The 15,348-nt window shown below is 38.8% G+C and overlaps 1 protein-coding gene across 3 annotated transcripts in view; it reads right to left on the bottom strand.

The window, feature by feature from the left end:
* The window catches only part of USP25 (ubiquitin specific peptidase 25), a 156,156-nt gene extending 141,224 nt beyond the window's left edge, over positions 1–14,932 (bottom strand). For all 3 annotated transcript variants that reach the window (XM_055125484.1, XM_055125485.1, XM_055125486.1), the window contains exon 1: positions 14,737–14,932. In XM_055125484.1, the coding sequence (XP_054981459.1) occupies positions 14,737–14,781 (45 nt within the window). In that variant the 5' untranslated portion in view covers positions 14,782–14,932. The remainder of the gene's footprint in view (positions 1–14,736) is intronic.
* Between the last annotated feature and the right edge of the window lie 416 nt (positions 14,933–15,348).

Here is a 15,348-nt window from a genome sequence, read left to right as displayed (position 1 = left end):
AAGGCCTTCTTTCTGCTAATATGAGGCTCTCCTAACACCAAAGACTATAATGAAAACAGACTGCAATGCCAAAAAGAGAGCAGACTATTTCTCCCATTTTTAAATTTGTGGCACCTAGCACAGAATCTGACTGGAAGTATGTGTTAATTGATGGACACTCAATTAACACTGACTGGACATATGATTACAGCAGAATATGTAGAGAAGAAGCAGACTCTTGACTTGAATGAATATATTCACAAGCAATAAATACTGATATTTAACAGATGGAAATAAGAAGCAAACATACATCAAGCCAACATACTAAACAAACTTTCTATGTTCTTCTATATACTATTGAGGATTTTATAAAAGATTTTTGACTTCCAGCAAGGTGAACCCTGCTTGAAAGTGATATGCAGTACCAAGTTGTTTAAATGCCCAATTGCTAAAAATATTTGATGTTTGGGCCACATGTGATCTGACAGTGCTAGAGGTTTACTTCTGGGTCTACCCTCAGGGATCACCCCTAGTGGGCTCAGGACACTATCGGGCTCTGGGGAACATATGAGGTGTTGGGAATCCCATCTGTGTTGGCCAGCCTCAAGCCCCTACCTGCTGATCTACTGCTCTAGCTCCTTCAATCGCTAATAACATATATGCATACCATGAATAATAGTTTGGAATCCTAAATTTTCTAGTGCCAAACTCAAGGCCATTCTCATTTGCAAGAGAGGAAAGAGGGACATGGGGGGTGGGGAGGAACTTAAAGCTATTCTCATTCAGAGAGAGTAAGGGTGATAACAGTGCTTTAGTTTTGACCTTTTTTAAAATCATACGGTTTTTCACTCTTTTTATATGGGGTTTCCTGGCCATGGTAATGTCTGGGGCTCCACAAGCCATCCTTGGCCAAACAGGACACTTAGTTCTGTACCAGGATCCGAGGATGCACTTTTCAGGCACTGTCATGCCAGGCTGCACTGGAGATTCTCAAGAGACCACATAGTGGCAGGAATCTGAACTGGGCCAAGCATATAGTAGGCATGCACCCAAAGGCTATAATATCTCCGGTCGTTTTTTTTTTTTTTTTTTTACTTTAACATTTACATTTATGTTAGAAATGTCAGGTTTTTTTTAATTTTAAACAGTCTTTTCCTATTGTATTCTAGAATCGTAGAGCTACATTTTAAGGACTCATGTAACCCAAAAGCAAAGGTATAAAGAGGAATGGGGGAGGGGAAGAAGAGAAGAAAGTCATGTACGACAGTCAAAAGAAAAAAAGGTTTGTTTCTATCCTTCCAACCTGAGTTCATATGTCTACTGCCACTCAAATTCTTCAAATAATTATCTGCACGATCTTCATGCCCCTAATAAAACATATGTACACGTAGAAGCTCTAAATGAAATTTCCCCCCCAAAAAAATCACAAAGTTCTATAAACTAAATTCACCATGAATCAAACACCTTTCACATCAAATACAAACCAAACATCATCAAGCAGTTTATATGAGAACTAAAGCATTTTAAGTTTTGATACTAAATACTGAACTTTGCAAAACATTTTGGAGAGTGTTTTTTCAAGTCTGAGTCCCTGCATCCTGAAAAAGATTTGGGTAAACAAAACTTAAGTAGATCAAGTAGCATCCCTGAACTATGATGCCATCAGCTTAATATATTTAAATTGCTTTTAATGTTACAAATCTGATTGATTCCTAATATAGCTCTTGTTCAATTATATCTCTGCATCTCTAGTCTCCTTAAATTTTCATAATTAGATAGTCAAAAATAAAATACTTTAAACTAAAATAAGGACTGGAGCGATAGCACAGGGAGTAGGGCGTTTGCCTTGCATGTGGCAGACCCAGGTTCGATTCCTCCGCCCCTCTTGGAGAGCCCAGCAAGCTATCAAGAGTATCCCACCAGCATGGCAGGGCCTGGCAAGCTACCCGTGGTGTATACGATATGCCAAAAACAGTAACAACAAGTCTCACAATGGAGACGTTACTGGTGCCTGCTCGAGCAAATCGATGAACAACGGGATGACAGTACTACAGTGCTACTAAAATAAAACAAAAATACTCTAAGTCCTAACTTCATAAGCTGTAAGTCATTGCCCTGATGGAGACAATGCACATTTGATTTGTACACTATTTTATATACTATATGTCATAACCACATATAATTTCTCAGGTAAAAAGGGATCAAGAGTAGAAGTTGAAGAGATTCTATTCTAAGGAGAACTTCCAAACAAACAATATCAATCCAAGCAGCTATGTGGCACAAGCAATTCTTCAAAGTAAATACAGATTTTGGTCATGACAACTAAAGCAAATATACCCTACTTTCTTTTAGATAATGTTTTCATCTAGATATAAGGTTATGCTTTATAAAATACATGTTCTATACTACTTTCTTTTCTAAACTTAAGAAAATAGTTCTCTGCAGAAGTGTCTCTGCCTGAGGCACAATTCAGCAATTTTTTTTCCATTCAGTGGACTTTAATCACTTCTGCAAGAACTGAATTTTACTCCTCGGGCTTGGGGGAGGTTCCCTGAAATTTATTCCTTTATTCTTTAGAGTTCTCATTACTCTTTAATAGGAAATCATCCATTACTATTCAGTAATTCTTTATATTACACTTTCCCTATTTAAATGATGTGGTTTGTGTCACAATTTAATTGTTACAAATTCATTGAAAGCAATTTTTGTATTCTAGCAGTGTATTAGTAATCTAATTCTGTATTGTCTAAGACAACAAAGCTCAAAAGCGATTAGGAAAGGAGAAATTAATCATATGTGCACAACTCTATTCTTTTATTTCAGAGTTAGCATTTATCTGCACTCACTAAAAATTTACAAGACACCAGAGATTTCATTCTGTAACTATGACTGATGAAATCTCTCACCACTCCATCCACCTATGGGAAAATTTTGGCAAAGAGATTGGGGGAGTGAAAGAATTTATAACCCACTAACCACAATAATTATTTTTTGAGATACAATCCCCATCTATAAACTAGTTACCCAACCAGGGGTAATCTCATTAGCACATAAAAGTCAGTAAATTCCAAGTTCCAAGGATTGTAAGAACTCTGGCAAAAATCAGTTAGTAAACAAAATACTTATTAAAGCTGTTAGTCAAATAAAGTTATATTTAGATAACAAAAGACACTAAATTGTTTTTTTTCCCCCTGCTCATGTTTGTCTCCTTATATACCTAGAATGATAGTCAATCTGTCAATACTTATTTTAACCACTACCTTCTCTATGAAATCAATGCAATTCTTAGATCCTCTCCTGATCTTACCTATAAGACCATTATATCTTATAAATAGCTCATTTAATTTTTAATACTATATCTTAATTTCTGCATCTACCATCAACAAACTTTTTATGTATTACTCATTTCTCAACCTCTTTAAAATAAGTAAATAGATGGTCATGAAAATAAGAGATGAACGAACAATTAAGCAGAACTACACCAACAAGATAGTTTAATATACTGAAACACGTCTATGAAGGAGTGTAAGTATATTAAAATTAAGCCTAGAAATCAATATATGACTGAGACACTATCTCAAATGTAACACTATGCTCTTGCAAAGAAAAAAAAAAACAGAAAATCATACTAAACCTTGCAAAAGCCCCACTGTTACAAACTCAACTCGTAACAGTCTTTCATTTTTTTTTCAAGTTCTAAAGAGATTATTTTTTCTAGATTTGACTTTTTTTTTTTTATTGAGTCACTGTGAGAACAGTTACAGGGCTTTTAGGATTGAGTCTCAGTCATACTATGCTCAAACACCCATCCCTTCACCAGTGCACATGTTCCACCACCAGTCTTTCATTTTCTAATATCCACACTTACCATCCTATTGTGTCCACTTGGAAATAGTTTCAACAAAAGTATTGAAAAGTCATAGAGCAAAAGCCAAAAGGCTCAGATAAATCTGACCCACTTAACTAGGTGACTGCTAAACATCGTCTTATTCAACTCTTTTCATTTCTTTGTGCTTGCAATATGCTTTCAAACAATAAATATTTGAAATCAACTTGGAGTTTTAAAACCTAGTACAACAACCCTAAAGGAGGTAGCAATAACTATAAGGCATTTTTTACTCCAATACTGCACTCATTAAGTCTACAAAGGCATTTATCATACTGTAAGGATTATTTTACTAAACCTCTGGATTTCCCAGGCTTTGAGATATGTCTACAAGCAAAGTATTCACAAGGTCCTGATAATAATATTTTTGGCACTAACTTAAATGTAAGCTTTACCAATTACCTCTTATTCAAGAAAGTGCATTCTACTTTTACACTAAATGATACAACTTACTCAATTTAACATTCTGCTTGAGAGACACTGTGACAATTACATATTGTTTACAGATCTACAGCAAAAAATATACACATATGTGGTGATTGATCATCAAAAGAACTGTGAAGACTTTACAACAAAAGAGCTGAGAATTCAACCTGAAGAAAATGAGTAGCAGCTGAGGACCAGGTCACAGATGTAATGTGGATAAGAACCACAATGAAGTCTATTTCCAATGTTAAAATTAATTTCCTTAGCTAAAGATGTAAATGTCAAGTTGGCTTCTGTAAAGCATTACCATCTGTCAAATTAAATTAACCTTATTTTAAAATTATACTAGTTATGTAGCTTTGGTTATCATGTTTAGATTTTAATGTATAAGTGCAACACAATAGAGCATAATATATTTATGCCTAGTTAATGCAAGTTTGGTGGACAATAATAAAGATATTTTAATACAAGAGTAAATCTTAGACATGTTTCCTTTATAACAGTACTAATCAAGGATAAAATATGCTGTCATCAAGAATATGGAGAGGAAGACCTTTGCAGTAAAGTGGCTTGGGAAAAGAAAGTTGAATGTGGATAGCATTCAAAACTCAAAATTCAACAGCACTCAACATTATGCAAAATTTAATTCTAGGTGAAATAAAACAAATGCCAAAAGCAGACATTTGTTGATGAGGAAACTGTCTGCACAATACATAAGTGTGTGTGTGTGTGTGTGTGTGTGTGTGTGTGTGTGTGTGTGTATGTGAATGTTTGGGGAGGGGAAACAAGGAGAGGGGGAGTATTGCCTACTGCCTAGGCTAAAAACTTTAAAATCAAAAACTGGTTAAAAACCCAAAAGATACATGATAAAAAAGAAAGTAAATCCATTTCAATGAACACAGAAACTCTCAATGGTCCACAAATATATTAAAAGATTTTTTTTTTAAGTAATCAATAGTAAATGGTAAGTTCTGGTGTATCCATCAGTATAAATGATCTACAGTCTTCTGACAAGAAACAATATCAGTGCAACTGACATACTTATGTGCCCCATGACTTGCTCCAGTGTTAAGTGCTTTATAGTAATAATTACCCTCCAGGGGACTGCTATCATGTATACAAATGCTAAAGGCACTCTTAACCTCAAGAATTCTAATTAGGGCCAGAAAGATAATACAGCAGTGGTAGGGCAATCCTTGGCACACCCCATATGATCCCCTGAGCACTTCCAGGTACAGCCCGAAAACAAAACAAAAAACAAAATGTTAACTTCATCAGCAGTCCTCTAATTGTGAATGCAGACAAATCATGTGAGATTGCTAAGAATGTCACAGTCCAATCCCTTACAGTCTTAAAACAATAGGTCTAGGGTTAGGCACAGACTACAGTTTTAGCAAACAGGACAGGTAATAAAAAAGTCCATAAACACTCTGATTTCTAGCTGTCACAAGACTATGTTGCTGGACATGAAAAAGTTTATAGTGACTCAATGATCCAAGACAAAACCTTTTTTTTTAAATTTTAAAAATCAGAATACCCTTAGAAATTAATACAATTTTTTCCCCAAACAGAAGGCTCCTTTTATAAATTCAACTTTCACAACAACTATCTACTTGCCCAAATTGCAGAATGACATTTCAAAACTGGCTTTCCATAAATCAAATCTGGTCTTTCATATAAAAAATACAAAAGTGGGGCTGGAATGATAGCACAGAGGGTAGGGCTTTGCCTTGCACGCGGCCAACCTAGGTTCGATTCTCAGCATCCCATATGGTCCCCTGAGCACGCCAGGGGTAATTCCTGAATGCAGAGCCAGGAGTGACCCTGTGCATCACCGGGTGTGACCCAAAAAGCAAAAAAAAAAAAAAAACACAACAACTTTTATTATGAGATTATGACCATACTCATCACTTAGACATGTACAGAAAAAGCAAGACACAAAGACCAGTCCCTATTAATGACATTAGTGAAGCAAAAAATAGGTTCTACTATCAAGAGCCTGTAGTCAGCCTCCTTTAAGTGAATGGAGACAGAAATGAATAGGAATGTTTCAGCAAAGACCTGAAGTAGAGGCAAAGATAGACTGTGATATATAAAAAAAAAAAGAGGGAGGTTAAGAGGGGGGGAGTAGGGAAACTTGCCTAAATTGACAGGACCCAGAATGAAGATCAGAACAGACAAACCATCTACATCCTCTCCAGATGTGGGGATGGAAAAAAAGGGGGGGAGGGGACAGTCAATGCACAGAGGATTAAAATCTGGTGAAACAAAACTGAAATGCCAAAAGTAAAACAATGAGGAAACATTTGCAAAATACATATGCTGGGAGAAAGTAGTATATAGGCTATAAAGAACTTCAAAATAAAAAACTGGCCAGTAACCCAAAAGAGGCATCATAAAAGAGAAAAAATGTACCTGTAAGCATCAGGTTTTAAAACACTCTATCGTTTAGCTCTTTCAGGCCTAATCACATAAGAACACATGTAAATAATTTACATTGAATTAAGTATGAAACTAAGTTACATATGCAAACACTGCAACCAAGTATGCCCCCCTTGGGGAGCACCACAAATGTGTGACCTTCAGTCACTGCAGTAACAGCAACAACAAAGAGAAGGGGCAGTACAGTAAATAAAAGTCAATAAGATAATCATGTTTAATCAACATTCAAGATCTTAAGCTAGTACAAGAAAAAACATTAGGGGCATAAGTTGAAAAAACAGAACTGTTATGAGTTATTCAGTACTTTCTTTACATAAAGACAAGTATTTCCATAAAAGATAAAACAAAAATAGAACAAGGCATATAAGATAAATATACAAAAGTCAACTGCATTTATATGTACTAGTACTATAAAGCATATGCTTTCTTGAAAGCACACACATATAACTATTATCAGAAATTAGCAACTATCTAGGGCAAATGATCTATAAGCATTTTAAGGATAAAATTATAAAATGAGTAAGAGGAATTAAAGAAGACCTAAGTAAGAGAATTGATGATCTCAGGAATGAGCAATAGTCCAGTGGGTAGGGCCTTGCATGTGTCTGACCCGGGCCTGATCCCTGGAATCCCATATAGTCCCCAGGCACTGCCAGGAGTAATAGTAAATCCTGAGTGCAGAGCCAGGCGTAACCCCTGAGCATCGCTGGGTGTGAACCAAAAAAAACAAAAAAAGAAGAAGAATTGATGATCTCAACATAATTACTCTCAGTTCACATTCATAAATATGTCAAAAACTATACTGATCAATCAATTTAGTTTAAATGTAAATGTGTAAGAGATCATGACAAGATTTTTCAAAAATGTCTTTGACAAAATAATGTGCCATGACAATTGGCATAGAGAGATAAATTTACCAGTCCAGTAAAAGATTATTAAAAGCTAGGGCAGTAAAAATAGGATGATACTCACAAAATGAAGAGAAGAAACAAGAAAAAGGTATAGAAAAAGTGTGTCACAAGTGAGAGATGGCATGTCAGTTCAGTGGAAAAAGCAGTAGCTTTTCAATAAAGACTAACAAAACAGACATAAGTTTAAATTAGCTCCCTACCTCACACCAGGAAAAAAAAAAACACAAATCAATAGATTTTTTAGAGCCAATGGAGCCAATAGAATAAGGTTGAAAATATTGCAAACGAAACTTTTAAACTCTTAGCAGAAAATACGAGTGAATACTTTAGATATAGAGTTAGAAAATGTTTTTAACAGGCAACAGGATTTCAGTTATACACGTGATATGGGTGAGTGGTATAGCCATATATCCAAACATAAACTCAATAAAATTGAAAACACAAGATCTAAACTGCAACCACCGAAACTGTAATGTGCCTGCTAAGCTGACTGGCGAGGAGAAAATGTGGGTACACTGGTGGAAGGAAGTTGACACTTTTGGTGGGATTGGTGCTGAAACATATGCTTAAAACTCAACTATCAACAACTTTGTAAACTACAGTTCTTTTTAAAAAATGCTCTTAAAATTAAAATAACTGCATACATATGCATCTCTATATAAAGTATATATATCCCTTTGCCCGTGGCATATTCGATATGCCAAAAACAGTAATAATAAGTCTCACAAAGGAAATGTTACTGGTGCCCGCTCGAGCAAATCCATGAGCAACGGGATGACAGTGATACAGTGATACAATGCTCCCTTTATAGTGGGTGTGGAGGTCCTAGGCCCAATTCCAAGATGTGGGGACTTCCCCAACCAATAATAAATCATTAGACACCAAGCAGCAAGGTAAATGAGGATTTAGCTCAATTTTGATACTGTCAGGAGACAGTATGAGATCCCACAATTGAAGGATTTTATTTCCAAGAGCTTCTACTTCAGTCCCCTACTATAAGCCCTGGACTAGCCTGTCCTTCTGATCAAATAAACTGGCTCCAACCTGAAACATTCCAAGACTGTTTCCCCAGATCTGATTAATTCGCTAGAATGGTACAAAAAACCCAAGAAACCCATTTACTTACTAGATCACCAACTTATTTACAAAGAACTTAAGTATCTACATGTTTAAGAGATAAAAAATTTGTAAAGGATATAAATTAACAGTCAAATGGAAGACAAATATAGGACAAAATCAAAATTTAATCCAAAATGTTTGGCCTTGAGTCAAACTTACAAACTTTCAAAGAATACCGTAACAAGTCTCTGAAGTTGCAAAAGTCAACTATCCCCAATTTCAAATATTTTAGCTTAATTCTATATTAAACAATTCTAAATGCAGAAGAAAATTTAAGTAGGCTTTCAAATAATTTTTTTTTGTGAATTAATCTTCCCCTAATGGTCTCTACACATTCAAGAAAACATTGCAAACAATCTCACTTAACAGTACGGAAGTCAAATTCTAGACTGGAAGTATATTGAATTTGGAAGAATCATGAGCAAATGATTATTCTGCCAGCAATAATACAGCAATAATGGATAAGAACAAGGGTTCTGAGTCATGTGACCTTTAGTTTAAATGTCACTGCCAACACCTACTAGCAATTTCAAGAAGAGCTTTTAATTGTTCTCTAGCTTTCTAAACTACAATTTAAAGTAGTAAAGGAAAAATACTCAATAAGGTGGCTGGGAAAATTAAGTGTGTGGGGGGGAGGGGGAGGTATATATAATACTATTCAATAGTACAAAATAAATATTTCATGTGTTGGATGGTTGATTTATTATATTATTTACAGAAGTATCAGATTTTTGCAAAAAGAGAAATCTGTTAAATGGTTGACAGCTAAATTTCATTTTAAATATTTTCAAATCAAGTCTATAACAAGTTCCTATTCTTTAAATAATGGGATTTCTGTTCTTTTATAGCACAGACACCAACGTCAATTCTATTAGTAGTCTGCAATATTCACTGAAGCTATAGAATATGAAAGTATAAACATAAACAAAATAGAGGTCATAATAATAATTTGCTAATGATCTGGATTGTACATATATTGAAAAAATAAATGAAACATTGAAATGATGGCAACTGACTGAGGGAGCCAAGAAAATGTTAGTATATAAAAATCAAAATTAAGTGAGAAAGGAAAAGGATAAGGAATATGAAACTAGGTCCCTATGAATGTGCCTGTCACAGAGGCGGGGGTGGGGTGGGGGGGTGGAGGGGGTGTGGGAGGAATACTGGGAACATTGATAGTGGAGAACAGGCACTGATGGAGGGATGGGCACTCGATCATTGTATGAGTGAAACGTAAGCACGAGAATTTGTAAGTCTGTAACTGTACCCCACAGTGATTCATTAAAAAAATAAAAAATAAAAAAAAAATTTAAAGAAACTAGGTCCCTGTGGCTGCACCCAAACCAAATCTCATACTAGTTGCAAATGTTTAGCACTTAATATAGTTTTTTTTTAAAAAATAACAATACTGTTTCTGGGACAGGGGTGACTAAAGTACAGAGCCTCATGTCTTGCATATATGAGACCCTGTAAATTTGGTCCCAGGCACCACATATAGGACAATCCCACACAAATACAGCTTGCAGCATCCAGACATGGCTCCATAACTATAAGAAAGAAACTCAATAATGAATACTGTTTCATCAGCTACATCTCAGGAAAAAAGTAACGAAGAACACCCCCATTTTGTGCAATGATTCTAACGTTTCATATGTTCACTGTTCTTTGAAATGCTATATATATATATATATATATATATATATATATATATGTAATTTAAAATAATACCCAAATTTTGGTTTTGGCTTTTTGGTTTTGGAACCACACAGTTGATGCTCAGGGATTACACCTGCTCTACACTCAGAAATTGCTTCTGATGGTGCTTAGGAGACCATAAGCAATGCTGGGGTTAAACCTGAGTCAGCTACATGCAAGGGAAGTGTCATACCTGCTGTATTATCTCTCCAGCCCCTAAAAAGTTATTTTAAACTAAGATACATTCTCCAGATCCAGTTTGTATTGCTTTCCAAATTTTGTTTTAAATCTCAATTAGCTTAATCTGTGATATCCTTTTCCACTTAAGCCCAACCACAGTGAAAAGCCATGGCATAGCTTTTTAAACTGTGGGTACATGACCTGGTACTGAATGTGGGGACTGCAAAAATTTTGGCAGCAGTAAAAGGTTTCTGAACATACAACGATCAAAATTTAATTCAATATCATCTGTATAATGAATCTGAGGTGTTGCTGGCAGCACTAGCTCGTGTTATATTTCTCCAGTAAAGCTTCATGGGGTTTTGAGTGGGAAAAGTTTAAACCACTGTTGGACTAGAGATTCCTAAGATTCCTCTGTCCCCATTCTCCATTTCTTTTTCATACTTCTTTCCAGAGTAAACTCATATTCTAATCATTAAATTCTCAGATCTAAAACAGTTTCTCATGTCCAATCAAACTAACTTGAAAGCATTAAAAGCAGTTCAGGAGCATCTAAAAACAATGTGTCCAAGGTCACAGGAGGATGATTTTAAATACAACCTACATCCTACAGTCTTTTTACCACACTGCTTTCTAACAGTTACCCATCTTCAGGTTGCATAATATTGACAAACCTTTGATTCAGTTACAACAGCTAATGTACTTGCTTTCTTTTAGAAAACATTTACTCATCATTTATCTAATATCAATGAAACCTACTCTGTCTACAGAACTGGTTTAAGTCCAAAAGTGAAAAAAAATAGACATAAAGTACCTGCACTTAGTAACTTCTGAACTAGGAGAATACATTTCATGTACATAGCATGCAGCTCACTTGCTCTGTAATTCTGTGCTTGAGACAAAGTTTCCTAATGTTGCCCTAGAGACCACTCACTGCAATAGGATTCTATGTAGCAAATTTCTAAGATCGAAGAATCCCACTTCTGGGTAAGAATAGAGCACAAAGACAGAAGCATGTTAAAGACCAATACCAAGACTTAATCATGTCTAACCTGGCATTACTCTGTCTTACCTAAAGCTAAGGAAAGCATTTCTCTGCAGCTTTACTACGTCTCCTACAAATAAATGCTTTTTCTCTGCCACTGACAAACTTCAGCAAATCTGAGTACTTGCCTTCTTACACTGTGACAAACTACTTTGTAAACAAAAGACCTGTAAGTTTTGTGTCACCCCCACAACAACAACAAAAAAATAATAACAACAGTAATAATCACAACTTCTTAGGGGGATGGAGGGGGAGCCTCGAAAATAAAAAATGTTTTAAATTCCAACCTTGAGAGTAGTACATAAACCATGCACATGCACACCATTTTGTATCAAGAACAGAAAATAAACTGTAACTGTGGCTATGCAATATGCATTACTACTCATTCTATTGGTAATTCAAAAACTTTCTAAGTGAGAGCAGTTTCACTTTTGTTTCTTCTAAAAAGGGAAGTTTCCTTTCCTACTACAAGTCCTAGTGAAGTGCATGATGAATTAAGGTAAATGATTTAAAGTATATATATATATATATATATATATACTTTAAATATGTACATATACATACACCTTTCAAGTAATTCAATTATGACAATAATAGTATACTGATATGAAAGCAAACATGTTTCCTTTTTTTTCTTTTTTGGGTCACACCCAGCAATGTTCAGGAGTTACTCCTGACTCTGCACTCAGGAGTTACTCCTGGCAGTGCTTAGGGGTGCTCGGGGGAGCATATGGGATGCCAGAGATTGAACCTGGGTGGGCTGAGTGCAAAGGAAATGACCTACCCACTGTATATGGCTCCAGCCCCAAATACATGTTTCTTTTAAAAATACATAAATACCATGATTAAAGTATAAAATATATTACACTGCACTAAAATTCTTTCCCAATCCCAATGAAATGACAGACACAAACTAAGACTTGGGGGATAATTAAAATAGAAAATTAGTGCATTAAACTAGAAAATTGTACTCGATTGCCAAGGTCTCTTTCTTCTGTAATTTGATTCTAAGGTTACAATTTAACACATAAACCTCTGAATGAGCAGCTCTGTCTGAATTACCTAACTATACTAATACAACACTTTAATCAATTTTAAAATAATTCACAAAACTATTGTCATTGTTCAAATATGAGACATGAAAAATGAGAACTAAATTTTTCACTCTGAAATAGGCTTTAATAGTCAACACTGAAGATCCCAATAAGCCAAAAGAATAGCAAGCCTATAAAAAAGTGCGTATCATATGTGTTATATGAAACTAGGTGTTCCCGTTATATTAACACTCATAATATACTCAGTATGAAAATACTCAGTTATTCAAAACAGAATAGAGGGGATTATAAGTAAACTATTTTAAATCCCTACATCAAATCTAAAACTATTTCACTTCAAAAAAATTATTTGCAATAATCTTCTCAATTACCAACAAGTTAAATACATCAGCAATTAACAAAAGTTTCAAAGAACTTTCACCAAGCACCTAACAAGGCACTATCCTTGCTTTCCAGAACGCCTAAACATCTTCACTTCCCTCCAGTAGTATCATAAAAATTTTAAACTCAAGACAAAAACCAAAGATGGTGAGAGTACAAACAATAGTACAGGTAGGACAGCATGCCAGTCTAAAACCAAGCACAGGGAGGATACAACTACTACAAGATACCAAAACTCAGACTGGGTGAGTTTCTTTACTCATTGAGATTAAAGCAATGGAGTTTGCAACTGCTGGTAGTAAACCTTAGTTAGATATCTTTATGCCAACATCACTACTAAAGCAATGTATTCCTTTTGCTCAAGAAAAAAAGAAGAGGAATAAGGAAGAAGAGGGGAGGAGGAGGAAGAGAAAGAAGAAGAAGAAGAAGAAGAAGAAGAAGAAGAAGAAGAAGAAGAAGAAGAAGAAGAAGAAGAAGAAGAAGAAGAAGAAGAAGAAGAAGAAGAAGAAGAAGAAGAAGAAGAGGAGGAGGAGGAGGAGGAGGAGGAGGAGGAGGAGGAGGAGGAGGAGGAGGAGGGAGGAAGAAGAAGAGGAGAAAAGAAGCAGCAGCAGCAGCTGCAAGCTAATGCTCTTGAGATTCTGAAAGCAAATCTAGAAAATGAGCTTCTTCTACTATTCTATACTCTATTAAAGATCTGGATTTTCAGCAGCACGGAGGCGAGGGGGAGTGTGTTTCGTTTGCTTAGTTGAGGGACCCTCCGCATGTCCGAGTGAGGCAAGAGTTAAGGCTAAAGGATGGAACAAGGTCAAACTTAGGGGACAGAGAAGAGATTCTGGACTAAACATGGCCAGAAAGGTTTTCTTGTTTCGGCGACACTTTCTACTTTCCTGAACCGCAAAATCAGAAAGAGAAAAGGCAAACTATGCAATTGCTCTTCCACACCGAGTACACCTGGTAGGTGTACCTGCCGTGCTCGGCAAGCAACTAACTCAACTGACAGAGAAGGGGGAGGAGGACACCCCCGGCCCCCACCCCACCCCCCAAGCGACCCATCTGCAAACGTGCAGGCCTGGAATGCTCCCGCCTTCCCTAGACAAAAATCGTGGACATCAGAGATGACAAGGGGCTGCTCGTGTGTGTGTGTGTGTGTGTGTGTGTGTGTGTGTGTGTGTTTGAATTTCGCAACCAGGAGGAAGATAAAAGTTGAATCCTACACCGTGCCCGAGAGTGCAGGAATGTGAGCGCGGCTCTCGATCCCCCCTCCCCGGCACCGTCTGTGACGTGCCAACACAAACCGGCAGAACCAAGTGGCCAGGAACCCGCTAACTGCACAACGCCGCAGCCCAGCAAGCAGCACGGGAGGGTGGTCGCCCCGCCAAAGGCGCGGGGTTCGAGGAGGCAATGGAAGGGGAGGTGAGGCGGGGAGGCACCGGCAGAGGCCGGAGCAGCGGCGGGGCGGCGGCCGGGGTGGGGGGGGTAAGGGGGGTAGGGAGGGTGGGGAGGAGAGCAGCGCCCGACCGCGGCAGGCGAGGGCGGCACGTCGGAAGCAGCAGCAGCAGCAGCAGCAGCAGCAGCAGCGGGACGGAGCCCCCGGGCCGGCCAGCGGCGTCGCCTCACCTTCTGCGCCGCGCTCTGCTGCAGCACATTCTGCTCCACGGTCATGGCCCCCGCGGCGCCCGAGGCGAAACCCGAGGCGAAACCCGCGGCGGCGGCGGCGGCGGCGGCGGCAGCGGCAGCGTCCGGGTCCTCGCGCCTCGGGCCGCCCGGGCAGCCGCGCTCCGCCGAGCTCCAGGGAGCGGCCCGGACCGCGGGGGAAGCGAGCGCCCCCGCCAGCAAGGCGCGAAGGCGATGGCGGCCGGCGTGCGCGGGCACCGCGGGCGGGCGACGGGGCGCGGACGGCGAGGGCCACGGCGGCGGCGCCACCCCCGCTCCGCGCGCGGCCCGTCTCAGCTGGCCGCGGGGCGCCGGGCCATGGGCGGGAGGGCGCGGGCTGGCGGGGCCCGGGCGGCGCGCGGCGGGCCACTGCAGGGAAGCGGAGCGCGGGACCGAGGGAGCGGCCGGCCGGAATGGCGCTGTCCTCCTCCCGCGGCGGCGGCGGCGCCTCCTCCTCCGCCCCTCCCCTCCCCCACGGCCGTCACCGCCCCGCCCGCTGGCTCCTCCCCTGCCGGGCCCCGCCCGCCGGCCGCCCTAACCCTACATTGTGACCCGCGGGGCGGCGGGGCGGGGCGG

This window comes from Sorex araneus, chromosome 2 (genome assembly GCF_027595985.1).
Source record: "Sorex araneus isolate mSorAra2 chromosome 2, mSorAra2.pri, whole genome shotgun sequence".
NCBI classification, from domain to species: Eukaryota; Metazoa; Chordata; class Mammalia; order Eulipotyphla; family Soricidae; genus Sorex; species Sorex araneus.
Note: the sequence above shows the minus strand (reverse complement) of the source record. Positions and strands in the feature narration are given on the sequence as shown.